Raw genomic sequence first — 26,672 nt, forward strand, 5'->3', positions numbered from 1 at the left:
CCGGTCACAGGCCACACCCCTTCCTGCCGCTTTGCTCCCCGTTGCCACCCTCCCACCTCTGCTGAGAGCTGAGCCCACTGCTCCCCTCGGGCGCCCCGCCCAGCTCGCCTCCCCGCCTATCCAGCGTGGGCAGTCCGAAAACCCGGAGCGCGGGAGTACGGCTCCGCCGCCGGACCGCACTGAGCATGCTCAGTAGCTGGGGCAGGTTTTTTTGGTCACAAGTAGGAAGATTTTTGCACTACACCGGAGAGGGGGAGCCACGGAGTCAGCCGCGCCACCGTGCACTGCCGCCAAACCCGCCCCAGCCCGGCCCGGCCCCGCAGCGGGGCAGGATGAGCCCGAGCAGGAGCCGGCCCGCCGGGGAGTGAGCGCGGGGCGCGGAGGGCGCGTTGCGCAGCTGCTCCTGCGCACAACCCCGCCGCGGCCGCCGGCCGCACTGGCAGTGAGTGTGAAAGGCTCCTCCGTGCTGAGCTCCCGGGGCCGGGAGTAGGAGCAGGAAGCGCAGGCCACGCAGGGACCCAACTGAAACAAAGTGTTGGCCGCCCAGCGGCGGTGGCGCCTCGCCCCAACCCTGCCCCTCCCGCCTGCCCGCAACTCCACTGCCCACCATGGCTTCCGAGGAGCTGTACGAGGTACCTCCCCTCCCCCTCCCGGACCCTCGGGCAGCCCTCGCCCAGCCGCCCCTACCCAGTCCCGACCACGTCTAGTCCGACGGCCCGGCTTTGCCGCCGGCGTCCGCCTCGCCCCCTCCCCCTCCGCGGCCGCAGTTTGCTGGACGGGAAATGTGTGTGAGGGGAGCCCGAGCCACGCTGCCTCCGGGGCCCGTCGGGCGGGGGGCCTCCCCGGAGTTGTCGGGCTCCTGGGAGTGGGGCGGGGGGGGTCCCGGCTGTGGGGAAGTAGCGCTCGCACGAGTGACTCGCTCAGACTGAGCCCAAAGTGTTCTTGGCCAGGGTGATGGTTGCGAAGCCCCTGTTACCGCTTGGGGTCTGTGGGAGGTGCGGGGGTGTTTTTCCTGTCCATTTAATAAAGCATTTTGGAGAGGGTTTTGCCTCCGGCTTTAGGGGGGAGGGAGGAGCAAGAGGAAGAGTGCAACTGTCTTGACTCTGCTGCTAGCCAAAGCGATGCAAAATATCGCACCGAAAATGCTAAACGTTGACCACATGCTTTAATTAGGTTAGCATTGTGGCCAAAGTCAGGAAATTTAAATTTAACGCTGATACACTATCATTCATTTGCGCCACAGAGTTAAAAGTAAGAAAGGGCACAATCAGAACTCTCTTAGTTATGGGCAGTGGTTTTGCCAGCTTCAACTTCAAGTTTTGGAGTTTTCAGTCTGGATCTTTAGACATGTTTTGTATGCCTCAGTGTAACTTCTTGATGTATTTCAAAGTATACTCGCTGAGAGTACAGAAGCTTGGAAGGCTTTCTGTTCTTTTGGTAAATGATTCTTCTCTTTCATACATTTATAAATATATCTTCATAAGGGACTTAAAACTTCTGGATACTCTTTAGAGTCACCTTTATGATGTGTTTAGGGACCTGAGTGTGTAGGGACTTAAGCATCTATAACAAGCAGAGCATCTTGGTTGGCCCTTGTGAATGAACCTCTAATAAGTACCAGGTGAGCCCTTTGAGGTGTCTTCTGTTGTGGGCATATTATTGCTATTGGGACAGAATGGAGCTCTATTGCCAACAAAGATAGCCTTCTGACAACTTTTTGTTGTTTTTTAAGTCAAGTGTTTGCAAAAGTTGTTAGGAGGAGGCTGCCTTCTGTAGAAGTAATGGTTAGGTTGCCTCCCCTTAAATTGTGGTCAGTGTATGTGGTCAGTGTACCTTAGCTGGTGCTGAAAGTGTTCCCTTCTATTAAACCATTTTATTCATTAGCAGTGCCCTACTGTGTTCAAGATACTGGAGTGGGTAAAGGGGAAAAAACACTCCTTGTTCCCTTCTAGGAAGGAAAGTGTTGTGTACGGGGAAGGCCCAGAAGTAGAGGCTAAGATGCAGAAGGTCTTCAAGGCAAAGACGTACAACTGGGAAAGTACACAGTATGAGGATGTGAGGGGTTTTGGTTGCTCCATTAGATTACTTTTTAATAGTTTAAGCTTGAGTATTCACTCTTTATTTCTGTAATTATAATCAGTTAACTCATTCCACTAGTGTTTGGGTGAGGGTAGCACCTTATACGTAAGTTGTACCTTGTGTGTGTAAAAAAGATCCTGAAAACAATACATTTAATACTCATGTAAAGGAATTACACTTAGTGCTTTCTTTGCTGCTTCTGTATCTTCTATTCACTACTTTCCTGACAGAATTCATGTATATGTCAAAATTTGTACAAAGCTTCTGTTTGTTTAGCATGTTTATTGAATGCCTGTCATGTGGAGGTTTCATGGGGGAGGAGAGAGGCATGAGAATGGTTCCATACCCTCAAAGAGCATCTATTGGGGAAGAAATAAGTACATTGCAAGGGAATGACACACCTGCACAAATGAACTTCTGATTGTGGGTTTTGTTTTAGTTTTGGAAAAAAAGTTACAGAAGTATAGTTGAGGTGATAGTAAATAATATGGTGGACAGTATCAGGGTAATTTTTGTACTTTCTTTCCTTGTAGGTAACCTTATATGACTATGTTATGATTGAAAGTCGGTATTTGAAAGTTCTGTAGTGGTTGAGAGCCTGGATTTGGAGTCAGAGAATATAGTTATTGAATCCTGACCTTGCCACCTTGGGTAAATTAACCTTGAAGGCTTAGTTTACTCATCTGTATAATTGGAATCAATGCTTATCTCATAGAGCTGTGAAGTTTAGATGAAAAAATATGTAAAGCATGCCCTGCAGTTCCCATAGTGAACACTCAGTAAGTGGTGGTTATTATTTTGACTGATTTAACATGCATCCCTGAGGCCTGGTTTTATTTTCTAAAAATAGAGTTGTATATTTTTTCAATCAGGGCAGTATTATTCGTGAGGCAGAAATGATAGGCATTTGTAAATGAACACTACAGGCTGACACAGGTGGGGAAAGCACTGAAGTACTTTAGTAGCCAGTCATGAGACTTTAGTAGTAGTTTTGTCCAATTTTGCCTAAATTGAAATAGAAGTCTCCTGTTTTGCCTGAGACTCTAATTCTAGAGGGATATATTGACAAAAGAGCAAGTTCGAAGTGTTGGTTTTTGAAGTTTTATGGTATGGAAAGAGCAGGGATCTGCAGTAGCTATGTGAACTTGGGCGAGTTAGTTAGCTGATTGCTAAGCTGTTTTTTTCTCACCTGAAGATAAATGAGATCTCCAACACTTAGGGTGGTGCCTGGTATATGGTAATAGGTCCTTAGTAAGTGCCTAAATGGTTATTGTAATTATTCCTTGTGAATAAAAAATAAGGGATCAGAGCCTAGACAGGATGGGGTGAAATATCAGCCTGTCAGCCTTCCAAAATTGGACCAGCTACTGTTAGTTGATAGATACAGTAGATTTATTTTCTGCATCACCATCAACTATACCAGGGAAGATAGATTTTTGACTCACTCATGGTAAGAACTTAATAGCTTTCATAAAAAGACAAGCATCCTTTAGGTCAGGGGTCCACAAACTTTATGTAAAGGACCAGATAGTTAATGTTTTAGACCTTGCTGGCCATGCAGTTCTTGTGACTACTCACCTCTGTGGCCATAAACAATACCTAAATGAATGAGCCCTGTGTTCCAATAAACTGTTTATGGACATTAAAATTCAAGTTTCATATAATTTTTATGTCATGAAATACTCCCTTTTTTAAATCGCTTAAAATTGTAAAAACCATTCTTGGTTTATGAGTCGCACAAGAACAGTCAGTGGCCTCCGCATCTTTGTTTGTTGACTTCTGCTTTAGATGATCTGTGCTGGAGTTGAAGTTTACTTGGGAGTTGGGGGTTATGGAAGGTGAAATGCGGACTTGTGCTCCAAGTCCAGCTCTAGATTTAGAGCCCATAGTGCTGGGTTTCACTCTTCTTCAGTATGTTGATTGAATAAGAAATTAACCCTGTAATGACATGGAAGAAGCATTCTCCTTATTTGTATATCCTAATTCCTTTTTTCTCAGTGGATATGGAGTTTTCCCTTGAGAACTATTATGGTAGCTAATTTATATTTCAGCAAGATTTCAGTGATCCAATACATGGATACTTGGTTAGAAGTTATCAAATAACTTCTTTCCAGCCCCTTCTTGCCTGTAAGGTTTCTTTTGAGAAAATACCTAATACATGGAAGTAAGCTTTTAAAAATGAGATTGTAGCTGGCTTATAAAAATGTCTTAAAGTTGATTACTTTGGAAGAATAATAAAAATTTGGGGGAAAGGGAGGTCTTTTGAATCTTCTTACCCTGGGATGAGATTACTCCTTTTTCCTTTTTCCTCTGTACCACAAGGATTTTTATGTACATTGACCAAAAGCACAGCTATAACTAAAATCTGCACATATAGTTTAAATGGAAGTCACAAAATCGGGAGACCTGTGGGTGTTGGTTAAGATAAACCAGCCTCTATTGTGTGTGGTGTAGCTGTCTCAAAAGATTGAGATCACCAGAATTAGAAAATGAAGAGTTATTTGACTTCTGAAGTTGATTGAGGGGCAGTAGAGTCAAATGTGTGTATATTTTTTACTTTTTAAGTATATTTTATTGATTATGCTATTACAGTTCCAATTTTTTCTCCCTTTTCTCCCCCTCCTCCCTGTACCACCTCCCTCACCCTCCAGCACTACCACCCCCTCCCACCACAGTTCATGTCCATGGGTTGTACGTATGTATAAGTTCTCAACTTCCCCCTGACTATTTTGTGCCTACCTAGTCTGCTTCTTATTCCCTGTACCTTTCCCCCCCATTGTCCACTTCTCCCTCCCCACTGATAACCCTCCATGTGATCTCCATTTTTGTGATTCTGTTTCTCTTCTAGTTGTTTGCTTAGTTTTTGTGTTTGTTTTTTAGGTTCAGTTGTTGATAGCTGTGGGTTTGTTGTCATTTTACTGTTCACAGTTTTTGGTCTTCTATTTCTTAGATAAGTCCTTTTAACATTTCATATAATAAGGGTTTGGTGGTGGTGAACTCCTTTAACTTGACCTTGTCTGGGAAGCACTTTATCTGTCTTTCCATTCTAAATGATAGCTTTGCTGGATAGAGTAATCTTGGGTGTGAGTCCTTGCCTTTTATGACTTCAAATAACTTTTTTCCAGCCCATTCTTGCCTGTAAGGTTTCTTTTGAGAAATCAGCTTATAGCCTTATGGGAACTCCTTTATAGGTAACTGTCTCCTTTCCTATTGCTGCTTTTAAGATTCCTTATTTTTAATCTTGCATAACTTGCAAGATGTGCCTTGGAGTGCTCCTCCTTGGGTCCAGTTTTTTGGGGAGACTCTGGGCTTCCTGGACTTCATGGAAGTCTATTTCCTTCACCATATTGGGGAGGTTTTCCTTCATTATTTGTTCAAGTAGGTTTTCAGTATCTTGCTCTTTCTCTTCTCCTTCCGGCACTCCCATGATTTGGATGTTGGAACATTTAAAGTTGTCCCAGAGGTTTGTAATACTCTCTTCACTTTTTTGAATTATTGTTTCTTCATTCTGTTCTAGTTGGATGCTTATTTTTTCCTTTCATTGCAAATAGTTGATTTGAGTCCCAGTTTCCTTCCCTTCACTGTCCGTTGCCTGTATATTTTCCTTTATTTCACCTTGTGTAGCCTTCATTTCTTCCTTCATTTTGTGTCCTAGCTCAAGCAATTCTCTGAGCATCCTGACTACCAGTGTTTTGAACTGTACATCTGGTAGGTTGGCCATCTCCTTGTCAACTTAGTTCTTTTTCTGGAGCTTTGATCTGTTCTTTCATTTGGGCCATATTTCTTTGTCTCGGCACACCTCTGGTTGAATGTTTCTTCAATTCTTTGGTTATTGGACTTTTATGCAGATGTTTTTCTGGCAGTTCTGGTTGTTCTTTGTTTTTAAATTGGTTTTTCTTCTTCTTTTGGTTGTGTGAGGAAACGACGCGTTTCTGCCTACACCTCCATCTTGGGCCCTTCCTTATTTATTTCAAATGTGTGTATGTTTTGAACATTAACACACTATCTTAAATGTGAACTGTTGAGAATATTATTTGCCTAAACAATGGTGTAGAGACATCTCCTGTGTTTTTCCTTTGAATTTACTTTCAGTTCTTGTATAAGTCTTTCTGTTCTTGTTGTGCTAATACTCATTGAATTTTTCCTTGTGCTCTTTAATGATTTTAACCATTGAATATATTCATGGTATATAAGAAACACTTTATTTGCAGCGTTCTGATTGTTTGTGATATACAAAGCCAGTGTCAGTCAAATTTTTGTGAATAAGGAGTAATAGTTGTATACCGTGCAGGTGCAACAGTATTGTCTAGGATACTTTTAAAATACAGATTCTTTGGATCATACCATGAAATTGTGTTTCCAGTGTTTGAATGGAGACAGGAATCTATGTTCCAATAAGCTTCTTTCTGGAATGCAGGTAGATTTAGGAGTCTTTGTACTGCAGTCGTGTGTGTTTCTGACACTGAGGCTACAGGTTGAGGTCAGGAGGGATTGGGATCTACCTTTGCAGAAGAGGTGCTTTAGGTACACCAGACTAGTCCTTTTTGTAGCCCCTTTGACCATTGCTGGTTAGTAATTGAGTCATTGCAGGGAGGGAGTATTAAAAACACTAGGTATGGCCCTAGCTGGGCAGCTCAGCTGGTTAGAGCATCATCCTGATGCACCAAGGTTGCATGGTTGGATTCCCTAGTCAGGGCACATATAAGAATCAACCAGTGAATGCATGAGTAAGTGGAACGACAAATCCATGTTTCTCTCTCTCTCTCTCTACCTCCCCCCCTCCGTCCCTCTTCCTCTCTCTCAAATCAATCAATAAAAATAAAAACACTAGGTAGTTAACTGTTGTAATTTCTGTTTTCTATCTTCATTATATGGCATACTTGTCCACCAGGTTGTAAGATTGGTGCTTAGGATCTTTAAAACTAGGACTTTTTTCTGGTAATTATTTTCCACAGTTCAGATATTGTAATAGTTGTATAATTGTTGAATTCCATTTTAATGAAAGAGTGAATTACAGGAATGACTCCATTCTTGACTCCTTACTTCCAGGTTCCTCCTTCCTGAAACATTATGCCCTGTGGCGTTTCTCTTACACTTCACATAAGGTTTTAACACTAGGATGGGTAGAACTTCTAAAACTGTTTCCACACGAACTTAACTATCTTCACCTTTTGCCTTGGGAATTCTTTATTTCTGGGGAGTTGGGGGATAGGTCTTTTGTGTTTGTATGAAAATTTGTACAAGTGCATATGAGCATTTTTCTGAGGGAGAGGACCAGCAGCTTTCACCTGTTTCTAAAAGGGATCTGTGACCCAAACAAGTATTAGAATTGTTCTTGACACCTTTGAGTTAGAGTTAAACTACTTTGACCTTTTGTGTGTGTGTGTGTGTGTGTGTGTGTGTGCGCGCGCGCCAAACTCAGCTCTGCTTCAGCCAAAACCTAAAGTAAAACCATATTAAAACTTCACTGGTTGGGTTCGGAAGTTACATGCTATTTCCAGTCTTTAAGTGGCTGTTCTTGAAATTATGTATACATAAAGTCTAAAGTTAATCATTGCTACACCTCTCACAATGCAATGACTGAAAATCCTTTAACTCTGATCCACCCATAAACTTACATGCTATAATATTCTAATGTTTATTATTGTCCATGGAAAAAAACCTCACAAAGTAAAAACAGCCATGCAGACAATATTTGTTTAGATTTACATGTATCTTTACCACTTTTTTCAATCATTAGTCATGTTACAGAACTTTCTTGTGGGATGACTTTTTTTTCTTTCTTGAGTACTATATCCATTTAGAGATTTCTTTAGTGAAGGTTGTGGGTGGAAAAGTTACTAGGTTTTTTATCTGGAAATATATTTTGCCCTTATTTTTGAAAAATAGAATTGATTCCAAATAAAATCAGTGAATTGGTTTTTTTTAATTAAAAAAAAGATTTTATGTTATTTATTTATTTTTAGACAGTGGAGAAAGGAGAGAGAAAGAGAGGGGAAGAAACATGCACCTCTCATGCACCCCCCTACTGAGGGCCTGGCCTGCAACCCAGGCATGTGCCCTGACTGGGAATTGAACCAGAGACCCTTTGGTTTGCAGCCCAGCACTCAATACATTGAGCCGCACCAGCCAGGGCTGAATTGGTTATTTCTTTCAACATTTTGAAGATACTATTCCATTGTCTTCTGGCCTCCCCATTAATTCTGGAGGAGGTGGTAGTCAGTCTAGGTTAGTTACTTTTCATGAGATCTGTCTTCTCTCTCTGGTTGCTTTTGAGATTTTCACTTTGACTTTGGTGTTCTCTAATTTTGCGTTTGGAGACATTGTTAGTTTATTAATAAGCTTGATATATATTATGCTGCTTTTGTGCATTTGTGCCTCATTAGTTCTAAAAAATTATAGGCCATTTTGTCAAATGCTGCTGCTTTTCTGTAGCCTTATGGAATTCCAAGTCACCATTTATTGGGTTGCCTAAAAAGTCCATTAGATTTTTTCCGAATGATGGCTATAGTAGTGCCTAGTTGTCTTTAACTTCACTTGAAACAATTCTGTTAGACAGCTGTCATATCAGTGCACTTAAAAAAACCCAGAAATTGGTGAATTTTTGTGCAGCCATTTTAACATTGAAGATGGAAGAAGATAATGCAACAATTTTGGAGTATTATGCGTTATTATTTCAAGAAAGGTAAAAACTCAAATGAAATGCAAAAATAAAGGTTTGTGCAGCATATGGAGAAGGTGCTATGTCTGATTGAACATGTCGAAAGTGGTTTGCGATGTTTCTTGGTACTATTGACATTTTGGTCAAATAATTCTTTGCGGTGGGGCTGCCTTATGCATTGGGAGATGTTTAGCAGCACCCATGGCCTCTACCCACTAGAAGCCAATAGTGGGAGATAGCTGACATACTCAAATTATCCAATTCAGTGAAGTTATTGGTGAAAATGAGAAATGTATTTTTTACTTTATAGAAAAAACACAACAGACTTTTCAGCCAACCCAGTATTAATTAGATCTTCTTATTCTATCCTCTGTCTTACCCTCTCATTTCCATCTCCTTGTTTTTGCTTTGTTTGGATTTTGGTTATTTGTTGGACCTAACTTGTGGTTTACTAATGAGCTGTGCCTGACATGCTATTTAACTCATCCATTGATTTTTTTTTTTAATTTCAACAACTATATTTTTTACTTCTAAATATTCTTCCCCCACCCTCCATCCCAATTTGTGGGTTGCTTCCTACATCTTTGGTGTTCATCTGCTTTTATGATTGAGACATTCTTTATGGTTGGGTTGGGGAGTTACTGGGACAAGTTGATATTTTCATTGCTTTACTGCAAGCCCACTAAAGTATTAAGAATTACATTCTGTTGAAGATCTAGTTATTTTGTAGTGAGAGTCCCCTTTGGGACATGTATGCTTTTTGGGGGGTGGCCAGAATCCAAAGAAATCTTACTGATTCAGAATTTGTGGTATCATGAATAGGGATCAAGGGCTTGAGCCAACACTTGAGATTTACCTAAAGATGTTGAAAATACAAATAAAGTATGACTAGATTTCAAGGGAACTATTATAGAAACAGTTATAATAGTTACAGAACTAATGCTTCTGAAGCAAAATGTTCAACCATCTTTGTTCTGCGTATTTTGATATACAGGGAATGGCAAAAGTAGGTTGCGAGTGTGCAAAGCACAGTTTATTCTGGTATTATTTATTAATTATTGTATTTTTTCCATATGACATCTGTAAACCTGCTTTTGCCCCACCCTGTGTAAACATATCTTCTCTAACTTTGTTGGCTTGTTCAGTTGGTCTGAGCTAGTGAAGCTGTAGTCATTGGCTTACTTTATCCACACCTATGCAGCCCATCTCCCCCCCCCCCCCCATACCTTTGCATTACTACCTTTCCAGTAAGTGGTGGTCTTTCAACTACTTGCCAGCCTCATTGTCGATTCTCATTCAGGACCTCATCACAATTACTAGCAGAAATCCTCCCCTTCACATTCTTTGTGGCTGATTTACTTTTTGTTTTGTACTATTAATTATTAATCTGCACTGCTTATGCATTATTTTCTGTAGGTATTAAATAATTTCATATGTATTTTCTTCTGGAATGTTTGGCTGAATGTTTATTTTTTGGTTTATTGCAGTGCCTTATCTGAGGACCATGAATATGGTGAGCAGTCAATAATTGCTGGCTTTTAGCTAAAATACAAATATTATAGTGACTGGAATTACATTGTTTGAAATTATATCATATATGTGAGAACTGTGTATTTAGCTATCTTGTTTGAAAAGCCCTACTTGGTGTTTTGGAGGAAATTATTTCTAAATTTGATACAAATAATTTGGAGGAAAAATGTGTTCCTAGAAAGAGTATTTGAAATGTTGGCCACAGTATTTATGTTTAGCTATTGGTGAAAAGTGTGAGGGGATGTCTAACAATAATATTCTCCAGTTGTAGAAGTTAACAAGAATGTATTTAGGAATTATTTTTACTTTTTGCCTTATTTCCATTTATAATGGGCCCTGCCATATGAAGTGTTCAAGAGGTTGGAAGTTCCCTGGTGTTTTTTGAACAAGCCTGACAATGTGATTGTACATCATGAATATCTTTGGTTAAAATGTACCCTTCATCAGTAGTTTACTGTTTAGTATTTCAGGGCATGACAGAGTTGAATACAGAAGCATTTCTTATTTTAGCATATAATGGATTTGGAAGCCCCAAGTATTTACAATATGTGAAAACAGACAAAAAGTCTTCTTGGCTTGTATACTTTGAACTGTTCTGGGTCTCTCTTGGAGATTACTTATTATATAGGCATGATATGCTTGAGTTTAAGTGGCTTTCTTAGCATGTTAGTAAAAGGCATTTGGTAAAGGAAAGGGGGTTGCAACAGTAAGTGAGTTGACATTAATAAATTTGCTTCTGAGATGAGTTGTAGAGGGTAGCTGGTGATTTGTACCTCTGGGTCATGGATCGCAGGGGCTCCTGAGCCTCATAGAGCATCGAAGAGCATGTTTACAAAAAGAAAAGGTGCAAGTTGAAAAGAGCTGTCAAAAATAGTTTTTAAAAAGTTTTGGCATGCAACAAAATTTATTTTTATGGTATGTTTTCTAAAGTTCCCTCCCAAGTGTTTCTACATGAGAAGAAAGAGAGCAAATGTCCTCATAAGGAATGGAGGTGGAAGGGGCATGGGAACTGCAAGCCTGGCCTGTTCGTGGATTCTTCTATTATCCTAAAGCTTTTGTGAAGTTAACAATGTATTCTATAGAAATTTTTTTTGGTTTGATATTAAATGTTTTAAAAGTCCTTAACAGTTAACTCTTCTCCATAAATCTTTGCAGGCGGGTGGTCAGGTTAGTACTTCAGGAAAGTGAGCTATGAGTTAGTGTCTTCATACAGTGCTTCACGCCCTGCCATGTATCTGTGCCCCAGTTTAAGAACAGGGACTTAACTGTGTGATCTTCCCTGATGATGCTAGATAAAGGAAATGTTGACTGATTTGGTGATGTGTAAATGAGAATGTTTGGATTTAGTAATCAAAAATTTTAAAAATATCTTGTTTCAGTAATTGTTTTTAACCATTGAAGTTTATGATACTTATTTTCTATCTAAAGTCATCTTACTGCTGGGTGTTCCAAGAGAAAATATACTAGATGTTTTTATCTCAAGTCTGATTCTCTATTTGAAAGAGCAATTGTGCTTTTCCTTGGAGTCAGTCATGGAAGCATTTGGTAGGTCCCGTGTTGGAATGGGGGCCTGCCTGCTTCATAGCTCCTTCCTGCCCATGGGCTGGGCCAAAGGCCCCTTAGAAAACTTCCTGTCTTTCAGGGTATCTTCATTCTTCATCTCTCTCCCTGCTGAATTTTCTTGTCCTCATGTCCAGCACTGGTACCTCTAACCTGACTTGCATCCCTCTGCTAGGTCCCCTTTGAGTAGAGGCTTTATTTATTCTGGTTTTTGGTTTTTTTTGACTCTTGACCCAGATTCTGTCCTTGCTTGTTGCCTTGTTCCAAGCCTCTGGCCTGAGAGGTAGGGGTCTGACTGTCCACTTTTGCTTACCTTGCTTTTAAACTATGCAATCCAGAGGAAATCATCACAGTATAATGGATTTGGAAGCCTATACTTAAGATACCTGAGCTGGAGTTTAGTCAAGTCTGTCAGAACAACAGGTACCCCTTAAATTCATGTTCATGGGTCATACATATTAAGTTCTTTGGCTTCTCCATTTCTTATACTATTCTTAACCTCCCCCTGTCTATTTTGTACCTACCAGTTATGTTTCTTATTCCCTGTACCTTTTCCCCTATTTTTCCACCTCCCCTTCCCCAGTGATAATCTCTCCATGTGATCTCCATTTCTGTTTCTGTTCCTGTTGTAGTTGTTTGCTTAGTTTGGTTTTGTTTTTGTTTAGGTTCAGTTATTGAGAGTTAAGAGTGTTGTCATTTTACTGTTCATAGTTTTGATCTTCTTATTTTTCTTAGGTAAGTCCCTTTACATTTCATATAATGAGGGCTTGGTGATGATGGACTCCTTTAACTTGACCTTGTCTGGGAAGCACTTTATCTGCCCTTCCATTCTAAGTGATAGCTTTCCTAAATAGAGCAATCTTGGGTGTATGTAGGTCCTTGCCTTTCATGACTTCAAATACTTCTTCCCAGCCCCTTCTTGCCTGCAAGGTTTCTTTTGAGAAGTCAGCTGATTGTCTAATATGAACTCCTTTGTAGGTAACTGTGTCTTTTTCTCTTGCTGCTTTTAAGATTCTCACCTTAATCTTTAATCTTGGGTAATTTAATTATGATGTGCCTTGGTGTGTTCTTCCTTGGGTCCAGCTTCTTTGGGACTCTATGAGCTTCTTGGATTTGTATGCCTATTTCCTTTGCCAAATTAGGGAAGTATTCCTTCATTTTTTCAAATAAGTTTTTAATTTCTTCCTCTTCTCCTTCTGGCATCCCTATGCTTTGGATGTTGAAACACTTAAAGTTGTCTCAGACGTTCTTAAGCCTCTCCTCATTTTTAAAAACTTCTTGTTTCTGCACTCTGTTCCTGTTGAATGTTTATTTCTTCCTTTTGTTCAAAATTTTTTATTTCAATCCCGGTTTCCTTCCCTTCACTCTTGGTTCCCTGTGAGTTTTCCTTTATTTCATTTTGTATAGCCTTCACTTCTTCCTTTATTTTTCATCTGTAGTCAGTCATTTCTCTGAGCATCGTGATTACCCGTGTTTTGGGTGCTGCATCTGATAGGTTGGCTATCTCCTCATCACTTGGTTCTTTTTCTGGAGTTTTGATCTGTTTTTTCATATGGGCCGTATTTTGTTGTCTGTGTGCACCTGTGTGGTAAGAGGCAGAGCCTTAGGTATTTGCACTTCACTGTGTTGTGGTGCTGTCTGAGGGGGAAGGGTCAGAGAGGAAATAGTACCACTTGCTCGGCTCCTGCCCAGCTATCAGTCCCTTCCTCTGCTCCCCACCAGCATACTGCGTCCCTCTGGTGCTGATTTCCAGGTGGATGGGCTTGTATACATTCTAGGACGCTGTGGGCCCCTCCAGTAGACTCTTCTGTGAGATGCAGTTTCTCCCACCACTGCAGCTCCCACAGGTTTTTACACCCAGAGGTCTGAAGCTTTCCCCTTTCCTGTGCTGAAACCCTGGGTTGTGTGGTCTCTCCCCTCCCCCAGTTCCTCCTGGTTTATCTGCACACGAATGTTGGACCACCAGGTCCGGCAACCCTGCCTTTGCCCACCCTAGTCCTCCAGCCACTGCCTAGCCACGAGTCCTCTCCACCTTGGCTGCCTGTCTCCATCCCTCCTGCCTGTCTGGATGAATGTTTCTTTAATTTCTTAGTTGTTGCACTTCCATACAGTTTGATTTTCTGGCAGTTCTGGTGGTTTTTAGTTTTTAAATTGGTTGTTATCCTTCTTTTGGTTGTGTGAGGAAGTTAAGTGTATCTACCTACACCTCCCTCCATCTTGGCCAGAAGCTAAAAAAGAAAAAGGCATTTTGTTATTTTTAAGGATAGAGAGATAAAGGTGTGGGGGCGGGGGGAGGGTGCTATCCAGAATATGATTTGGAGCGCTCTTCCTTTTGAGTATACATATAAATGAACTTTTTGAGAATGTCTTAATTAAATTTGATAGATACCTATCTGAAAGTGTATTTCTAGGGGAAACAATCCTTTTTAAGTACCTTGTGTTTGGGTCTGCTTAAAAATGATGTGGTTGCAATGATTATTTAATATTAATTTAAAAGATTGTGGAAATGAGATGTATGTGCACCTTGGCAGGAGGAAGTTAAGTGTTAAGACCAGACACATTCAGCTTACCCAGGAACCTGATCAAAATCAACAGAAGAGATTGTGGTCATGAGTGGGCAGCTTTACAGCAATGCCACACATCTCACATTTGTCAAGAGGCCTGGGAGAGAAAAAGACCAAAACCATGTGCTGAGGGGTAGAGGTGAGGGAGGGATTGTTCTAAAATTCAAGTTCACTAAAAGGAAAGTGAATACCAGAGTGACCTACCTTGGAGTTTGGGGAACTGTTTAAAAAGCTTTTTCTGTAGTGGAACAGGTCTTACAGTTTGAGAAGGAAAAATTGGAGCAAATAAGGACATTAATGTGCCCAATGCTCTACAGGTAGGTCAGAATTCTAGTTTCTCCTCTGTGTAGGCAAGATTGGCGTACCCTGCTATATTCCTGAGTCTCGGACTTTGCCAGTGATTTGGGTGGGAACTAAAAGTAAGATGGAACTTCCCAGCCTTTCTTTGTTTTACCAGCACCTTCCACCGCTCAAAAGTGTAACCTGAGTTTCTTTGGAATCCATCTGCTGACCTAACAGGGAGCGCCTGCCTGTTAGGACCACTGACTACCACCCCTGATTTTATTTGCTTTGCTGCTCTGGAAGGGGGGTTGTCTGCTACAGGCTCCATTAAGTGGCCTAGAACTTCCTCTTGCAGGTAATGTGAGGTCAGCTAGACCTTCATGTTTTCTAAAGCCCCGTGGGGCCTGAGCAGAAGTGAAGGCCTTCTCACTTTTGTTACCGGAATGGGAAAGCAGTTTGTACTGTTTCTTCAAAAACTCTGTTGGTTTTCAACTGTGCTTATTTCCCTGGTAGAATCCCAGGAAGGGGAAAAGATCCAGGAGACAGACCGGTCTGTGCTCACACGCAGCCCGCCCACTAGGCTTTATTGCTGTACCAACTACAATTTTGGTTCCCCAGTCCTGGCAAACCTCCTTGCTCCAGGCATTTCTCTCAATCCCAGTGGGCAGGAACTCTAATGACTCAAACGGGCGCAGTTACTATCTGAGTAGAAAGAGTGACTAAAGAGCCATGTGCAGTGGTTTATTAGCTTTTGAGGGGAGGTGTGTATCAGATGCTCCTGTCACCGAAAATTTTGTAGGATACATTATTGAGCAAAAATTTGTTCAATAATTGTCCAACAAATTATTTTTGTTTTCTCTAGCTTTCTTCAGTTTTTGGCCTTTTCTAACTCTGGGTCAAGGGAGATGAGATTGAGTGGGTTGCTGTCTTTTCCACCTACATGCTTTGTCTGTCATTCTCCTCACCTCACCCCGCTTTAGAGCCCTCCTGCCCGCCACACTTCTTCATAGGATATGGGATTGAACTATTCAGAAAGTTTAGTTCCCTATTTATGAAAAAAATCAGCTGAACAATAGAATCCTTTGTCTTTCTAAAATCAACCTTCAAACTAAACTATGCTAGTCTTGTATTTGCCCTTCCCCTTTTCCTTTTGTCAGTCAGTAGAAAATGGATTTCTCCCTTCTGCTGTACATCATTATCAATTTAGGACATGTCACTCAATCAGGTTTTTGCTTGTCCAATAATGTGTAAGACATCAATAATGATACGAAGGAGCAACAAACATAGGAAGATTTACTTTTGTCCCTCATCTATTTTGGATATATGTTAGCAAGTTATTTAGGAAACATCCTTATAAATAATATTGATGAAGCCTTTAAGTGAATATTAAGTTAATATCTTCTAAGTAAATTTTAACAAGCAATTAATAATGTTACTTAATTCTGTATTTAAGTATATGTAAGTGGCCTTTGTGTGCTATATAAAAACTCTGAGTTCAGGGTTTATAGATTACTTTGTGGTTTAGGATTTACTTTAAGGTGTTGGAGATGTTATTATTCTGTAAGACACATGCAGTCATCCCTGGGTATTCGTGGAGGGATTTCTTCCAGGACCCCCTAGATACCAAAATTTGGGGATGCTCAAGTCCCTTATATAAAATGGCGCAGTATTTGCATGCAACCTGTGCATGTCCTTTGGTTTACTATAAAGATACAGTGTAAGTACTATGTAAATAATTGTGCTGTATTATTTAGGGAATAATGACAAGGGAAAAAGTCCACATACTCAGTATAGATGCAACCAGCAACCACTGCAGGAACATAACTACATAGTACTCGTCAGCAACAATGTAACTTTTACAAAAGGTTTATTTTATTCTGGTTTGCCGGGAGAGGGAGAGAAAGCATCCATGGAAAGAAAAACATTGATTGGTTTACCTCCTGCTCATGCCCTGGCTGGGAATAGAACTGGAGACCCTGCCATTTCGGGATGGTGCCCAACCCACTAAGCCACACCAGTCAGAGCCCCATTTATTTTTATTTCTGTGAGGACTGGTGCTACAGAGTTTCTTAAACATTAATCTCCTTGTAGCATAAATTAACAGATGGTAGTAGTTCCATTATAAAACACACACAGAGGATCCTAACAGTATTCTAATCTGCCTTGTCTTTCATGGTCCCCACATTTGACTAAAGAAATAGATCACATTTTCTAATGGAAAGCTCAACTGTAATTTCAAAGGTAGTCAGTAGGTTTCCTGTGCACTGTCGTATGGAAATCTTTTGTATGGATCTAAACATGAGTAGCTAATAAAATTTATAAGGGTTGAAAATGGGTAAGCTTTGTACAAGATATGAAGCACATTTGCAAGGAGAATTAGCTTAGTGCATCATCACGGGTAGCAATTTTTTGACTCTCTCAAAGATTCTAAGTTAAACAGGTTTCTGTAATGAAGCAGAAAACAGACAAGATCAGCCCTGGCTGGTTTAGTTCAGTGGATTGAGCGCGGGCTGCAGACCAAAGGGTCACCAGTTCGATTCTCAGTCAGAGCACATGCCTGGGTTGCACGCCAGGTCCCCAGTGGGGACCATGTGAGAGTCAACCACACATTGATATTTCTCTCCCTCTCTTCCCCTCTCTCTAAAAATAAAGTAAATAAATAAAATCTTAATTTAAAAAAAAACATAAAAGATCAGAGATTACATTTGTCCAAAATTTTGTCCAAAGAAAATAAGCAAGTGCTCACTTGAAAGAAAATATGGAAGTTTCTACATACAGAGATGATGAATATGAACAATGATGATTTGACATTTGTTACAATTTTTAAAAGGTAAAGTAACATGTTTGGAGCATACATTAAAGGAAAAGACATATCCAAGTGTAAACAACAGAAGACTCACCACATGCACAGGCAAGCATTAACAGTCCCAAGAACCAAGAAAATAACATCGAATATATTAGTATGTGATTTTTCATCACTAGTAGCATTGTTCATTGGATAACTGATTTCATAGGTTCAAATAGATTTAGTTACTATGTGAAAGTGAGGAATTATCCAATCCCTACAACCCAAGATTAACTACCACAAATGAACTACCACAAACCATAGAAGGTTATCATTCCAGAAATCCCTGTACAATGTAAGTACAGAGAGAAGAATGGACTTATTGTAGATAACATTTCATAAAAATAGAAATACAAATATGTACATGCCATTTAATAAAAGTAGAAGTTAACATGAAGGAACTATAAAATTTTATATAAAAACATTTTTATTTCATTGGTCCGTTTTTCTTTTGCCTTTTTCTTATCAATTTGTTGGTTCTTTGTAATGGACACAAATTTTTGTTTTACGGCTTGCAAATATTTTCTCATCTGTGGTGTGTGTTTTTTTTTTTTTAATAAGCCCCATTGATACAACGTGTTGCTAAGTATCACTGTGTATGGCTGTTTAGCTGAGGCCATTGGCCATCATCTCTAGCTTTACCAGCCCGCATACACACAGATCACGCCAGTCACGTAGGTCTCATCCTCAGTCTGGCCACCCTATTTCCGCCTTCGCGGCAGTCCTGTTTCTGCCTTCCTGGCCACCCTGTTTCCGCTTTCGCAGCGATCCTGTTTCCGCCTTCGCCGCAGTCCAGTTTCCGCCTTCGTGGCGATCCCAGCCTGCACTTCGTCCCCAGTCTCGCGATGCTGTACCGCCTTCATAGCGATCCCAGCCTGTGCCTTGCCCCCAGTCTCGCGATCCTCTTACCTCCTTCGTAGCGATCCCAGCCTGCACCTCGGCACCAGCTGTTTTTGTAGTGAGGTGGATTTGTCTGTGTGTGCTTTCTGCGGCTCCATTTTGGCTTCTTGACTAAGGATCAGGTACTTGTGATTTTGTCTCTTCCTTCTTCACTAAAAGATTTACAATCTGTAATACACAGTTAACTCTTAGACAACAGGTTTTTTGAACTTTGCGGCTCTACTTATAGGCAGATTCCCCCCCCATAAATACAGTATTCCCTTCGTATTCCTTCGTCTCAGTTCTGCAGATTCATCCAGCCAGTATGGAGGAGTATTTTTGCATTCCAAGCTGGGGATCCAGATTACTGTTTTTGATTCCTGGTTGGTTGAGTCCATGGATGCAAAGGGCTAACTGTAGTTAAGTTTTTGGGGAGTTAAAAGTTACCTGGATTTTCAGGTGTGGGGTGTGGTGCCCCTAACTTCAGAATTGTTCAAGGGTGAACTGTAGTTATATATTTCATTGGCCAAATTGATGAAATTTTACATTAAAATGTCAAAATAATTTTCCTAATTTTATTTCTTGTTCAGGGAATCCTTCCTCTTCCAAGATCATTGTCTTCATCTAAAAGTTTTCCTTCTTACAGTATGAACTTTAATCTACCTAGAGTTTGTTTTTGTATGTCGTTCTACAGTTTTTTTTTGTGTACCGCATGAAGTTGGGGTCTGATTTCTTACTCAAATATGGGTAATCCGTTTACACTATTAAATAGTCTATATCTCATTTATTTGCTGCCTCTGCCACATGACAAGTTTTGCATTTATGTATGGGTCGGTTTTTTCCGTTGATTTTTGTGTGATCACATCACACTGTTGTAATTAACATGGCTTTATAATAGGTTTTAGAAGCTGACCCTACCAGGTATCTTTATCTGAAAATTTTCTTAGCTGTTCATGGTGGTGTGTTCTTCCGCATTGGAATCAACTTGTTGATTTACTCAAGAAACCACGGCAATGTAGATAAGAGTTCCATCCCCCCTTCCCCTTCCCCTCCCCCATTCCCGGCCCTTCGCATTCCCGGCCCTTCCCCTCCCCCTCTCCCCTCCCCTCCCCTCCCCTTCTCTCCTCCCCTCCCCTCCCCTCTCTCCTCCCCTCCCCTCCCCTCTCTCCTCCCCTCCCCTCCCCTCTCTCCTCCCCTCCCCTCCCCTCTCTCCTCCCCTCCCCTCCCCTCTCTCCTCCCCTCCCCTCCCCTCTCTCCTCCCCTCCCCTCTCTCCTCCCCTCCCCTCTCCCCTCCCCTCCCCTCTCTCCTCCCCTCCCCTCCCCTCTCTCCTCCCCTCCCCTCCCCTCTCTCCTCCCCTCCCCTCCCCTCTCTCCTCCCCTCCCCTCCCTCCTCCCCTCCCCTCCCCTCTCTCCTCCCCTCCCCTCTCTCCTCCCCTCCCCTCTCTCCTCCCCTCCCCTCTCTCCTCCCTTCTCTCCTCCCCTCCCCTCTCTCCTCCCCTCCCCTCTCTCCTCCCCTCCCCTCTCTCCTCCCCTCCCCTCCCCTCTCTCCTCCCCTCCCCTCCCCTCTCTCCTCCCCTTCCTGCGCTCCTCCCTCTCCGCTCTTCTTCCTTCCCTCCCCCCTCCCCCCTCCCGTCCCTCCTCCTTGCCCATCGCCTCTCTCTTCCCTCCTCTTTCCCTTCTTCCCTTACTCCTCTTGATTAAGAGAGTGGGGAAAGGAGGTTGAGAAGGCAAGAAACTTTGACTGGCTTCCTTTTGCGTGTGCCTCAGCGGACGGAACCTGCAACAGAGGCATGTGCATGCACCTTTCTGTTCTGGACGGATGTCCAACCAACTGAAGCACACAGGCCAGGGTGCGCGCTCGCGGTCGCTCGCTCGCTCTCTTTCAAGATTTGTTTTTATTTAAAAAAATTTTATTCTTCTTTTTTGGTTGGGGAGAGGGAGGAAGAGGGAGAGAGAGAAACATCGCCTTTGCAGACATCTTAATCAGGGACTGAACCTGCAACCCAGGCCTGTGCCCTGACCAGAAGTGATGAACCCCAGACCTTTTGGGGACGTTGCCCAACCAACTGAGCCACAATGGTCAGGGCAAGGACCTTATTTTCTACTTGTGTCAGCAGGCTAATTAGGATCTAGCTAGTAGCTTGTGTTATTTTTTTAATGTAAGTTGTCAGAGAAAGCCTAATGAGGTGACATTTGGAATCTGAAAGCAAAGGAATGCCTCCTGAGGTTGACTGTCTTGGCAAGTAAAGTTATGCTGGATGTTACTTGGTGATGGTAGTTTGAAACCTGAGTGGCAGTGAGATAGAGGGAGTGAGTAGTGCATTTAGGGTATATTTTAAAGGTAGAGCTGAGCAGAATTTACTCATGGATTGGATATTGGATGTGAAGGAATGAGGAGCAATGGAAAGAACCTAGGGTTTTTAGAGTTGAGTTACTAGAAAACTGGATTTGCCATTTATTTAGCCAGGTGTCACTGTTTAAGAGGTAGCTTTGATTTTATTGTTGGGAAGGGCTGGTAGACAAATATGGGTTGGATTTTAGACATGTTAAGCTTGAGATGTTTTCTAGACATCTAGGTGGCGGTGTTGAACAAGAAACTATGTATGTTTGTAGAGTTAGGGCATATACTTAGGCCAGAGATTATTTTGGGAGATACCAGTGTATGTACACGGTTTTTAAAGCCACAAGAGCATTGAATCATTTGAGGGGTGTTAGGGAGAGAAAAGATGTGAAGATTGAATCTTGGGAGCACTTGTAGTGCTTAGAGGAAATAAAGACAGTTTAAAACAAAAACAAGAGATGTGGGCAGGAAAGTGTGACACAGAAGAGATAGTGGTGCCCTGGAAGCTAGATGAAGAAATTTTCAAGAAGGAATAATGATCCACTGTCTTCTGGACTGGTGCTGGGGACCAAGAATTGACTTTAATTTGGCAGCACGGCGGCCTTTTTGGTGGAGTTCTGGGGACTAGAGCCTGGTGCAGGGTCATGAGAAAGTGGGAAAGGAAGAAATGGAGGTAATGATTACAGACAACTGTTAAGACTAGTACTGTAAAGGGAACCAGGAAGGTGAGGTAGGTTCCAGAGTTTGTTTGCTTTAAGATAGAAGAGTGTGTTGTATGATGATGAGAAAGAGTTGTTGGAAATTAGTGAATCAGGACAGGGAGAAAGGGCAATAGCTGGAATGATTTACCCAAGTTAAGTTGGCAGGAGGGAATTGATCCAGGGTCATGCAAATGTTCCCTACTCAGTTATTTCTCTCTCTTCTTCCTTTCTGTCTCTCTCCCCACCTTTTGGTCCTTCATTAATGTCTCTTACCAACTTTCTGGAAGTGTTACACAACCTGTTTTAGATTTATTCCTGGACACTGTAGATTTTGGTTGCTCTTGTTAATGGAGTCTCTTTAAAGTTATATATTCTAGTTGGCTAACAAAACCTTGTTAAACTATCTTATTGCTTGGAAATTTGTAGATTCTTTTTTTTTTAATTTAAGATTTTACTTATTTATTTTTGGGAGGGAGAAAAGGAGGGAGAGGAAACATCAGGGTGTTGTTGCCTCTAGTGCACCACCCACTGGGGGCCTGCCCCACAATCCAGGCATGGGCCCTGACTGGGAATTGAACCGGCAACCCTTTGGTTGACAGGCCAGCACTCAGCCCACTGAGCCACACTAGCCAGGGTGATTCTTTTAGATTTATATGTGGACAACCATGTGTTGTGCAAACAGGGATAATTATATTTTTTTTCTCCAACTCATACCTGTTACTTTTTTTTTATTACATTGACTGGGGCCATCCAGTACAGTTTTGAATACAGGTTATGATAAACATTTCTTGTTCTATTTGTAATTCTGAAAGTTCCATAATTCTACTATTAAGTAAAAGCTGTGGAAATTGGTTACATACCTTTAAAAAATCTGAGTAATTTCTTTCTTTAAAGATTGTATTTATTTTTAGAGAGAGGAAAAGGGAGGGAGAAAGAGAGGAAAACATGGGTCATTTGCCTCTTACATGCCCCCAAGCGGGGACCCAGCCTGAAACCCAGGCATGTGCTCTGACCAGCTTTTGGTTTTCCAGACAATGCCCAACCCACTGAGCCACACCAGTCAGGGCAGGGTAAAATTGTCTTTTATTTCTGGCCTGTGAGGAGTTTTAAAATCATGAAACATTGTTGAATTGTAATGTCATATTCTTTCCTTTTAATTTTTTAACTTATATTTTCTGATATTGAGCCCTCCTTGCATTTCTGGTGTAAATTGAGCTTAGTCACGGTGTATTTTATGTGCATTCTTCAGTTCTCCTCGTAATCAGTATTATAATAGTAGTCATTTTAAAGAAGTAACTAACTATTTTTTTCTAGTCTCAGTTTGCCAGATCCTTGGATTTTCTGTTTTTTGAAGGTTTTGTTTCACTTGCCTATAAAATCACCTGAGCCTTTGTTGCCTATTAAGATAGAAGAGGGGCTGTTTGATTATCTATTACAGAATTAGCTCTTGTTGATTCAGTAGTGCTATTTTTAAGTTGATAATGGCCTGTAGTATTTTATATTAGAATATTCTTTGGTTATTTAAAAATCTATACTGGATCTATGATTATATACCTTTAATATGCCACATGTTTTATGTACCTATTTTCTTGGCAGATACTTTATTTTATTCTTTTAAATAATTAGTTTTTTAATACTGATTCTATTGTATTTATGTCTTCTGTGTCTTTACCACTGGCTCTTTATTTCTGTCTTCATTAGGTTATCTGAGCTTACTGAGTCAAACACTTAGCTTGTCTTGTTCTTTGTATTTATTTTGTATTCATTTATCCTTTAGAGAAAGGAAAGGAGAGAGGGAGAAACGTCAATTAGTTCCACATACTGATGCGCTCATTGGTTATTAGTTGATTCTTGTATGTACTCTGTCTGGGGGTCGAACCCAGAACCTTGGTGTATTGGGATGATAGCTCTAACCAACTTAGCTACCCAGCCAGGTAGCTAAGCTGGTTCTTCTCTTCTCTCATCTTGTTCTCCTGTCTTCTCTCTCTTTCTCATTTTTAAAGGTTTTATTTATTTTTAGAGAGGGGAAGGGTGGAAGAAGGAGAGAGAGGGAGACATCATTGTGTGGTTGCGCCCCCTACTGGGGACCTGGTCCACAACTCAGGCACGTGCCCTGACTGGGAACCAGGGACCCTTTGATTTGCAGTTGGGCACTCAACCACTGAGCCACACCAGCCAGGGCCCTCCTTTTTAAGTTTTTTTGGGAGAATTTGAGGATTGGTGTTAAATTTTCATGAATGTTGTGTAGTGTTCTTTGGTGAATCCATCTGGTCCTTGACATTTGTTTTTTGGGAGATGTTTTGTTACTGTTGCGATCCTTACTAGTGATAAGTCTGTTTAGGTTTTTTCAAGATTCAGCCTAGGAAGGCTGTGAATTTCTGGGAATTTGTCCATTTCTTCTAGGCTATCAAATATAGTGGCATATAGCTTTTCATAGTCTTGTATAGTACTTGGCATATCTGTGGTATCCATTGTAACTTTTTCATTTCTAATTTTATTTGGGTCATTTTTCCCCCCCCACTTAGTGAGTCTAGACAGAGGTTTGTTGATTTTACTAATCTTTTAGAAGAGCTAGCTCTTTATTCAATTAACTTTTTCTATTGTCTTTATCTATTTCATTTATATCTACTCTTATTATTTCCTTCTGCCGACATTAAGATTCATTTGTTCTTCCTTTTCTCATTCTTCAACGTGTAATGTTAGATTGTTTATTTGAGATTTTTCTTGTTTCTTGAAGTAGGCCTGTAATGCTATACACTTCTCTTGGTATTATTGCTTTTGCTGCATCCCTAAAATTTTGGTATGTTGCATTTTTATTTTTATTTGTCTCTGTGTAGTTTTTGATCTTTTATTTCTTCTTTGACCCAGTAAATTATTCAGTAGCATGTTCTTTAATCACCACACATTTGTGGTTTTTCCTGCTTCTTGTAGTTAATTTTGTTTCATACTGTTGTGGTTGGGGAAAAAATGCTTGGTAGTATTTCATTCTTCTTAAATTTATTGAAGCTAGTTTTGTTCCCCAGCGTATGGTCTGTCCTTGAGAATGTTGTGTGAGCACTTGAAAAGAATATATTTTTATCATTTCGGGATGGAAAGTTGTATAAATGTTGATTGTCTATTTTTTCTAAAGGGTCATTTAAGGTAGATATTTTCTTGTTGACTTTCTGTATCCATTGCTGTTCATGGGGTATTCAGGATCCCTACTGTAATTGTATTTTACTCATTTTCTCCTTTTAGGTATTGGTTAGTAATTGCTTTATATATTTTGGTGCTCCCAGGTTGGATGCATATCTATTGATGTGTTATGTCTTACTGATAGATTGTTCCCTTAATAATTATAAAATGTTTATATTTGTCTCTTGTTACCTTTTTTTATCTTGAAACCTATTTTGTCTAATACAATTACTGCTACACCAGCTTTTCTCTCCATGCCATTTGCTTGCAGTGTAATATCGTGCCCCTTCACTTTGAGCCTGTGTTTGTCTTTGCAGCTGAGATGGGTCTCCTGAAGGCAACATATAGTTGGGTTTGGGGGGGGGGGGGGGTTGATCCATGTGCTACTTTGTGCCTTTTGATTGATGAGGTCATTTATCTACATTTAGAGTGATTATTGATACGCGAGGACTTAAATACAATCATTTCATCATTTGTTTCCTGGTGGCTCTGTATCTCCATTGTTTCTTTGTCCCTCTGTTTCTGTCTGCTCTCTTAGTTTGGATGGTTTTCTATGACGTTTTGCTCAGGTGTGTGTATGTGAGCTCTAGGTTTTTGTTTTCTGGTTGCCATTAGGTTTATGTCCAAAAAAGTTCTGCGCATATAATAGTTGTTTTTTTTTCTGATTGCACATTGTCTTCATTCACCTGCGCAAGTTCAGTCCTTTCCTGCTTCCTCCTTTATGTTTTTGTTGTCACACATTATCCACTTTTATACTGTGCTTTTTTCCAAGTTGCAGGCTACACTCTTTTTAAAATGCTTTTTTCCACTTTAACTTTTAAAATTAGTATTATAATTGTTTAATACCATATTCCGAAGTACAGTTGAGTTTCCTGCTTCTGTCATCTTACTCAGGGTTCTGTGTACTTTGCCATTTTATTTCAAGAAGAGCTTCTTTCAATATTTCTTATAATTCAGATCTTGTGGTAAATTCCCTCAGCTTTTGTTTGTCTGGGAACACCTTTATTTCTCCTGTATATCTAAATGGATAACTTCACTGGATGTACAGAGTCTGCCACAAATGACGCCCTACTTAAATTACGAAATCATTTATTATGAAATTGTAAGCATGTAATTCTTAACATAACAATATCATACTCAAGCACACCATATGACATTTTAGGTGAAATGTTCAAATTAAAACTATAAATTATTGCACTCATATTATTACCCTACCAACCACACTCCAGCAGGTGTTATTTCTGCCAGAGCCTGTATTATTTTTGGGTGGTGGTTCTTTCTTTCAATATTTTGAATATTTCATTCTATTCTTTTCTGACTTATAAGGTTTCTGCTGAATTTTCTGATTGATGATAATCTAATGGCAATTTCCTTTGTAGGTTACTGTCTTTTCTTCCCCTGGCTGCCTTGAGAATTCTTATTTTGGCATTAACTTTTGACAGTTTTAATACAGTGTGTCTTGGAGAAGGTTTTTGCATCGAGATAATTTGGTGTTGTTAGCTTCTTGAACACACAAGGGTCCAGCTATTTCCAAAAGTATGGTTTTCTTCTGAGGATTTCCCTGGCTTTTAGCTACTCTGCCAGCTTTGGACTCTGTACTCTGACATTTGAGGCTTTCTGTAACCCTAGGTAGACATGGTTGGGAAAGAACATCAAATTCACATATTTGCTCCATGTTACTCTTCCAAAAGATTTCTTCCATGTCCCTGACTGCTTTTTCCCATGCTTCTTGTGGTTTCCTCTGAGCATATGTAGTTCAGCTGTCAGGCATGGATTTCAGCATTTTATGCCCTGAATTTGTCACATACACAGTTCTTGTGCTGTTAGAAAGCTCTGAGTGTCTAGTTGCTTCCCCAACTCTGAACTCTGGTACCTAGCACTTTTAGCAAGCTTCTCCTGCCACCATCTTTCTAGCCAATACTTTGAGGTCTGGATACTACCCTGAAGACAAGAAGCCACATATTCAAAATTCTTACTCTTACTTAATGGTTGTAGTTTTTGAAATTTAATCCTTTCCTTGACTTTTGTGAACACTGTCTTTGAGTATTTTTTTTAA

At 40.7% G+C, this 26,672-nt stretch overlaps 1 protein-coding gene across 4 annotated transcripts in view; it reads left to right on the forward strand.

The window, feature by feature from the left end:
• Positions 1 to 211: 211 nt before the first annotated feature.
• CDYL (chromodomain Y like) overlaps positions 212 to 26,672 on the forward strand; it is a 133,898-nt gene continuing 107,437 nt past the window's right edge. For 3 of the 4 annotated variants that reach the window (XM_024552281.3, XM_024552282.3, XM_045189088.2), the window contains exon 1: positions 212 to 632. In XM_024552281.3, the coding sequence (XP_024408049.1) occupies positions 609 to 632 (24 nt within the window). In that variant the 5' untranslated portion in view covers positions 212 to 608. The remainder of the gene's footprint in view (positions 633 to 26,672) is intronic. The other variant, XM_045189089.2, reaches the window with a different exon arrangement.

This window comes from Desmodus rotundus, chromosome 3 (assembly GCF_022682495.2).
Source record: "Desmodus rotundus isolate HL8 chromosome 3, HLdesRot8A.1, whole genome shotgun sequence".
Lineage (NCBI taxonomy): Eukaryota > Metazoa > Chordata > Mammalia > Chiroptera > Phyllostomidae > Desmodus > Desmodus rotundus.